General features: G+C 51.4%; 1 protein-coding gene across 1 annotated transcript; it reads right to left on the bottom strand.

Annotated features, from left to right (window-relative positions):
- Positions 1 to 238: 238 nt before the first annotated feature.
- Positions 239 to 6,906, bottom strand: LOC116747646 (nuclear RNA export factor 3-like). The gene is made up of 17 exons (XM_032620099.1): positions 6,840 to 6,906; positions 6,133 to 6,216; positions 5,921 to 6,025; positions 5,716 to 5,796; positions 5,541 to 5,610; positions 5,298 to 5,386; positions 4,794 to 4,903; positions 3,880 to 3,916; positions 3,446 to 3,514; positions 3,305 to 3,360; positions 3,054 to 3,161; positions 2,889 to 2,947; positions 2,665 to 2,780; positions 2,527 to 2,569; positions 1,848 to 1,920; positions 1,127 to 1,309; positions 239 to 427 (listed from the first exon to the last, which is right to left on the bottom strand). Exons 1-16 carry the CDS (start codon positions 6,888 to 6,890, stop codon positions 1,138 to 1,140), a joined length of 1,323 nt encoding a protein of 440 aa, XP_032475990.1. The 5' UTR covers positions 6,891 to 6,906; the 3' UTR covers positions 239 to 427; positions 1,127 to 1,137.
- Between the last annotated feature and the right edge of the window lie 534 nt (positions 6,907 to 7,440).

Here is a 7,440-nt window from a genome sequence, read left to right as displayed (position 1 = left end):
CCAGGAATGGAGTCCTTACTCTATAATTTTCAAGCACTGTGTACGTCGTATATAACTGCTAGAGACTGCCAGGGATGATGTGGGAGATGGGACCTTTTGGTCCTGGCCCCACTAACTCATGGTTGGGTCAGGGGAAAAGCAATCCAAGACACACAGCATACAATGTGCAATGTTACTCTTTAATAAAAAGATGAACAAGGATCATGCGTTGGAAAAATAAAAAAACAATGGGCAGGCCTACACGGTAAACTTTGGCTTCCTGATTAGCTGGACTGCAAGCTTAGTCATGGATATGGCTTCAGTTAAGAGAAGAGAGGTGACAAATATGATGAGGATGAAACTGACATCTAAAGGCTCATTTGCAGAGATTTGTTCTCAAGATCCCAGGTCAGTGGATGAGGGTCACATCTGGAATTTTGCCCTTGGACTGAAGAAAGTAAAGAGAAAGAATTGGGATGTGAGCAGAGCCAGCAGCCGTGAGTGTCAACCCCAGGGCACCTGACTTCTGTCCACCTTCACCTTCCTGAAATCCTAGAGGTCTATTTCTTCTTATCTCTGAATTCTCAGAATTCACTTTTTGATGAGTAAAGAAATTTTTAGCTCTGGTATAGTCTAGTCATTGTACTGAAAGCACCTCTAGTGGGGGAGGATAGATGACCTCCCTTAGGACCAAACTGGAGACACTTGACCACACAACTTCACTGCTACATCTATGCTACAAGAGCAAGCCTTCAAGTTTACCAACATGTATGTACCAGAATGAGCAGATGCCACTGCATGTAATGCTGAAGAAGAGGCGAAAAGCTAAATGCCTATCAATAACAGCTTATGGCTTCCTGGAATTCAATTGTTTAATATATTGATCTTAGAAAGAATAATGTAGCTTCACATATACTGAAAGAAACTATGCTGGCACTAATAATAAAAGAAGTTACAAAACAGTATATAAGATAGGATACCTGTATTTTACAATACATGGAAATGTATTAGTATGAAATTAGGGTATTTCTCACAAGTAAACGTTTGTAAGGAAAAATAGATTTAAAATAATTACCTGAAAATTCCCATTAATCACCCCTCTACTCCTCCCAGCTCCCTCCTATCCCCATGCAACCCCAGCACTCACTTCTGAGACCACTAGCGGTTCATCTCAGATGGGGTGGAGGATGCCTGCATGATGTCCTGCTGCTGCTGGGAGAGGGGGTGCATGGAGCTGGAGGTGGGTGTAGGCAGTGGGATGGAGAACACACTCTGGGTCTCACTGGGGTCGGCATCCCTCACAAACAGCTCGTCATTCATGATGCACAGACTGAAGGAAAAATGGGCCCTCAGACAACTGGTGGATGGACACCCACACCCCCAGAACTGACTCTGCTCCCACTGGCACTCAGCAACCGGATTCCTTCCACGTCCCTCCTGTGTCTGTCTCCCAGGTTCCTTGACTGGTACCTCTGCCCCTCCCTACAGAGCCCACCTTTGGAAAGACTGTCTACCACCTTCACTTGATTTATAGGTTCATCCCCAAACCAGGGGCAATTTCGCATTTACCGTTTACCACAGTGCAAGGGGTGGACAGTCTGATCCCCATTCTCAGAAGAAGACACTGAGTCACACAGAGGTCATGTGAATTGACCAAGGTCACACAGCGAGTGAGTGTTGGGTCAAGGAAAGAACCCATAGGCCGATCCCAGAGCCCATGTTCTTCTTAACCACTAGGCTAGACTGCTCCTGGGATCCCCCTGCTGGCTTTCCACAATATTGAGTAAACCTAAGGTCTTTGCCACCACATTCCCACGCCCCTGAGCCCAGGCGGGGATGGGCATTCCCGCCCACAACAGGGCTCTCACCTGGCGTAGCGGGCAGGGGTAGCGATGAAGGTCCGGGTGAAGGCACGCACACAGCCCTGAGAACGTCCTTCCACTTCAACAACAAACAAATTACAGCACCCCTTACAGCTGCATGTGCTGTACACGCTCACACGGCGGTCCCCAGTCAGGGTGTGACTGGACACTCATGCTGAGAGGGCAGTTGTTCACGGGGGCCAGGGTGTCGGGAATGGGGAGGGCAACTGTAGGAGCAGTCTGCGCCCAGTGACAGGGCCCCTGACGACCACTGCACAAGTTCACGGGATGCATTTTTCACAGCCGCCCAAGAGGTGGATACTACTACCCCATTTTGCAAATGAGGAAACCGAGAGGTTGAGTAATGGCCCAAGTTCTCAGAGTAAGAATCTGGGATGAGAGCCACCAAAATCCACAGCCTGTGCCCTCAATGCCCAGGGTGTGCAGGGCAGACAGGCATGGACACAGCTCAGACCGGGGTTGTCTGTGGGAAGCCTGAGGGCAGGAGAACACAGTGGGGAAGGGGAGGCGAGGAGTAGGGGAGGGGAGGGGAGGGAAGGGAACGGAAGGGGAAAGAAAGCGAAGGGAAGGAAAGGGGTCAGGGAAGCTGAGTGGTTCTGGGTGTGAGCCTGGCCTGGGGGAGGCAGCAGTGGGACATCTGCGCTGGGGGTCTACACACACTCACCTTCCTTGAACACCCCGCTGACGGAGAAGCAGAGCATCGTTTCCTGAAAGGGAAGAGCCCAGGCGCCCAGTCACCACCTCCACCTCCCACCCACCTGCGGCTTCCTGGGCCCACCCTAGGGAAGAAGCAGGCGCTCACCGTCTGGAACCACGTGTCCACCACGAAGGAGCTGAAGTCATGCTGAGTCTTGGGCAACACACAGAGAGTGTGCACAATGACACGTTTTGTGTGCTTCAGCAGCTGGACCCGCAGGTCTGTGAGGGGAGGGGAAGCGAGCGAAGGTCAGGGGCTGCCACGCCCTGGGCCCTATGATTGACTCCTTCACCGCCCTTTCCCACCCAGTCTTCCCATCACACACTCACGGGGGTCCTTGAGCTTCTTCATATTCCTGCTGTCCTTGAAATACTCGCACAAGCTGCTTCTAGGAGACAAAGAGCAACAGTGGGTGGTGGGTGTTTGCAGCAGCTGGCCTGTGTCTGCTGGGGAGCCACACGGCCCGGGAGCACAGCCTGTGCTGTGATACTCACGGGGCTGGGTCCTCGGGGTGGAAGGGAATCGTCAGGGAGAAGCAGGCCTCCTCGTGATAAGCACCCGCGAGAACCTGTCTGTCTCCATAGTCATGGATCAAGTAGTACCTAAGGAGGAGCAATGAAGACAGTCTATCTCTGTGGTCTGGACCTCAAATGAGACTTGAAAACTCCCCTGAGCAGACCTGTGCTTAGGTGGCCTCACCTGTCCTAGCCCTTCCCCCCTTGCTCAGCTTCCCTGAGGTACTTACTGCTTCAGGAATTGCAGGACTAGGCTTTTCAGCTCATCAGAACCAAAGTAGCTTCCCTGGAATCAAAACAGTCCTCAGGACCATGGCTGACACCCCCTTCTCAGGCACCACTTAAAACCCGGCTTGATCCTCCGTCCTCACCTTGCAGGTTGGTAAGCGCTTGCAGGCTTCAATACCACACTTAGCCAGTGGGGATGTCTCCTGGTCATCCTGGGGAAGAGAAGAGGATGTCAGCAGTGCAGACCAGGAGGTGGTGCTGGATGATCAGGGAAAAGGATGGGCCCAAGAGGGGGTGAGGGTCAGAGGTCAGTGGTGAAAGGGCCCTGGAAATTCCATGGGCAGGACTACAGTTTGGATCATCACCATGGATTCCCCAAAGCCTATGAAGAATGTGCTTGTAGAAGATCCAGAGTGTTTGTCAGGTTCCCACAGGGACTGTACCATCCCCTTCCGCCCAGGACTTTGAAGGGTCAGTTTCAAAACTGTAACTGGGGCAAGACCTAATGGGGTTCAGAGTAGTTTGTGGGTGCTGTCAGTGCCAGTTAGAGGAGTCAGTGAACAAGGAATACACTTACCAAGGTTAGTAACTTGGGGAACAATTCCAGGATGGAGCTGCCAAAATCAAGACAAAACAGAAAAGTCAGTGAAACTGTGGAGGTGACCCTCCTCCTCATGGGAGCAAGTACACACACACCACAGCGTCCCAGGCTTCCAGGGCCCTGAACACGTCCCCCATTGACTGACACAGAGGGAGAGCAGGCCCTACCTCCCTCCCCGCCTCCCTCCCTCCCTTCCTCTCCTTCCCCTGGGTAGCTCCCCCGCAGACTGCCTGGACTCTCTTCTCCAGTGCCACTGGGACCAGCATTTCAAACCCATGCTTCAGGGCTTCCTTCCCCTCCCTTCCTTCCTCCAGGGCCCCACTGAAGGCTGTGGAGAGAAGAGGGAATGGGGTGTGTGCCCGAGGCTCTGCTACCTCACTGGCGGTCCAGCACTCTGCCAAGACCTGGACCAAGACCTGGACTTCCCCCTTGGATGGCCCAGGGTGCTGGGGCAGGGAGGTGAGTGAGGTGGGGCTCAGGGAGGGAGATGGAGGGGGATGAAGACAGAAAGGGAGTGAAGGTACGAGGGGATAGATGAGAGAGACATATGGGCCTAGACACAAGGGAGAGAGAGAAAACAAAGGGAAGGGAAAGAAGCTCTCCCGTGGTGGGGGTAACGGAAGAAGAGAGGAGAAAGGGGAAATGGCGCCCCATTTGCAGCTCTTCACCTGCCCCAGAATGGCTCAGACACAGCACGTAAGAATGTAAAATATGCACATGTTGGGCTGGGGGCCCACTGGGTGCTGGTTGAAACTTTGGCAGCTTTGTGATGCAGAGAGGAGAGCATAGGGCCTGTAGTCCTCCCTGAGGTCCACGTCAGCTGCCCCTTGCAAACGGGCACTTTCGGGAGTAGCTCAGGCTGCCACCGGGTGACAGAGGATGCATCTGACCTTATGTTGGTTGACATATCAGGGAAGGTGGTGCACAGGGGGTTTCTGTCTGCACACATCCCTTCTGGCTCCAGCCGCTCACCCTTGTCCATCTCCCCTGCAGACTTCACCTGTGATTATGAGGAGGAACCACATGGGCCAGAGAAACAGAGCCAGGATGGCCGTGCACCCCTAGTCGCTTCCTTTTCCTACAAATCCATTTCCCTTCCTCTGTCACCACCACATGAGCCTTCCCACCTTCCCTTCAAAGACGGATCTGGGTACCACACCTCACCTCAGTGTTGGAGAGGTTCAAGTTCTTGGTGTTGGAAGCATTCGGCATAGTGTTGGACAGGCTGTGCAGCTGGTAGGGTTTCTTATTGCTCAGGTCCAAGGCCAAAAGCTATGATGAGGAAAGAGTTAGAGTGAGGACCCCAGCAGGGGATACCTGAGACAAATCTGCCTCTTCTACCTAATCTCTCCCACCATCACCACCTGCTCCAACATCGGGTCTAAGGTCCTCACCTTGGGCATATTCCCTGGATGGATCTGCAGGGAGGTGGCCATGTCATTTCTAGGGTTTCGTGCCATTCCAGTATCAGGGGTCATCAAGTCTCCAGGAAGACAGGAGGAGGGAAACGGGGGCTGAGAGGCTCCTGACTGGTACAGCTCCAGCACCAACCCCTCCCCGAGTTACCATTCCTGAGTATCCTTTCCAGCCAGATCCCTCTGCCCTCACCTGCTCTACAATTACTGCTGTAGCCATACCAGGGTCAGAGCGGACTCTCTGGATGTCAAGAGATTGCTGGGAGGCATCATATTGTTCCTTCACGGGCAGCTGCAGAGTTAGGGATGGGGTTCAGGGGCCTGAGGCTGAGGTGGTGATCGGGGGCAATAGGTGGGTCTGGCTGTGAGTGCACAGGTTGTGTTGAGTCTGCATTACCTTTATCTGCTCCACCTTTTCTGACCTCAGCTCCTTCAGCACAGAGTGGGGTGCATCACAGGGATCAACAAAGATAGATATCTGTTGAGAACACAAGAGGGGCTGGGTAAGCTCCAGGAAATCTGAGCCCTGGGATCAAGCAAGACCATGCCCCTGTCCTGCCCTCTTGCCCCCAGCTAGCCCTGCTCATGCCCTTGATACATACCCTTTCATTAGCCTCATTGTAAATCTTGCCGTTGACATTCTTCAGTGCGAAGGCAATGTTGGCATTCTCAACGAAGAACTGGGCCTGCATTTTCTCATAGTGAAACTGTAGGGAGAGTGACAAGAGAAGCATAATATGAGACCAGAGCCATTTCTCATCTGGGCCTGCCATCTACCCCGTTTCCTCTCATCGGCCTCAATGTCCTCTCTTACTTCGACTGGGGTGAAGGGGACACTGCATTGCTTCTGAATCAAATTCAGCAGCCACTTCTCATCATATTTAATACCGAAGGGAATCTAGGAGCCAAAGAAATAATTGGGGAAAGAAAAGTGATACAATGGAATCCAAGGGTAAGATAAGACCCAGCTGTGTCTTGCTTTAGGACCTTTTTTCAGGCTTTAGGTAATTTCTTAAGATAGGACAATATCTGTTATCGCTAACTTTTACACCAGACATGGACTTCCTAAATACCCTTTCTTTCCATTTAAATACTTTTCCTGAAATAATCGACTTCATATCTTTCACATGTACTTACTTTTATAAAGTTCTAAGAGATCTTACCTAAGGCAGACCTGGCCCGCCCCTCTGACGAGGACCCCAGAGACTCAACCTCCTCCCACACTCAGCTTGAGCCAAACTGCGTCTTCTGGTGTGGAGTTGCTCCATCTCCTTGGCAGTAGTTTCCTCCTTTGCTTTTAGACAGCCTCTCCCATGCTCCCTGCAGTCAGTCTGCTCCCTTTATATTGCTTCTCTGAACCTGCCCTCACATGATCTAGGAAGTTAACTCCTAGTAATAACAAGACAGATTACCAACTCCACTGCCACGAGAGAAAAGTTCCCAGCATCTCTACACGCGCCCAACATGACTCTCTCTGTCATCTTCTTCTACATGTTAGGTCCATTTAGCCAGCACACTCACTCTGATCTTGAACCAGCTCCCCAAGGTCTCATCCTGCCTGTTTCTCTCCATTCTTCTCTCTGGAGGCTTTTGCTCTGTCTCCTTGTTAACATGGGTTTCGTCTTGTTCCTGAAAATTGCCTCTCCGATGACAGGATGGAATGGCATAGGGAGCACTGTGGGGAAGTGGAGAGAAGAAAGTGGTCCGTATAGTCTTGGGAAGTCTTCTCTACATTTTCCCCAATGATAGCAGAGCTACAATAAAGACTGCTCAACCGTTAACCTGATCCCATCATTCCTCACTCTTCCAGGTTAGAGAGAAGAATGACATATTTAACTACAAGGTTTTGTTTTTCACTGGTTCATACTGGTCAGCCATGCTGCCTCGTCACTTACTATCTTGCTTGGGTGTCCACGTGAGCATCACTTCTTAGTGATTCTCTATCTTGCTGCTGCTGGGAAGTGGCCTGTTGAGACCAGTAGTTGTGTCTCCTTCGGTAAATACCCCGGCATCTTGCTTTTCTTTGTAAATTGTTCACTTGATCAATGTTCTCTGAAATTAAGAACAACACATCAATGGGCCCAGTACCAGAAAAATTCCTGGGAAAGTTCTCATGGCTAAT

Source organism: Phocoena sinus, chromosome X (genome assembly GCF_008692025.1).
Source record: "Phocoena sinus isolate mPhoSin1 chromosome X, mPhoSin1.pri, whole genome shotgun sequence".
NCBI classification, from domain to species: Eukaryota; Metazoa; Chordata; class Mammalia; order Artiodactyla; family Phocoenidae; genus Phocoena; species Phocoena sinus.
This window is presented reverse-complemented; position numbering and strand designations above follow the sequence as displayed.

Coding starts and splice junctions, on each gene's coding strand:
- LOC116747646 (XM_032620099.1), bottom strand. CDS start 6,890: ATGGAGAGAAACAGGCAGGATGAGACCTTGGGGAGCTGGTTCAAGATC. Junction 6,026..6,132: donor TCCCCTTCACCCCAGTCGAA/GTAAGAGAGGAC, acceptor CTCTCCCTACAG/TTTCACTATGAGAAAATGCA. Junction 2,570..2,664: donor TGGACACGTGGTTCCAGACG/GTGAGCGCCTGC, acceptor CTTCCCTTTCAG/GAAACGATGCTCTGCTTCTC.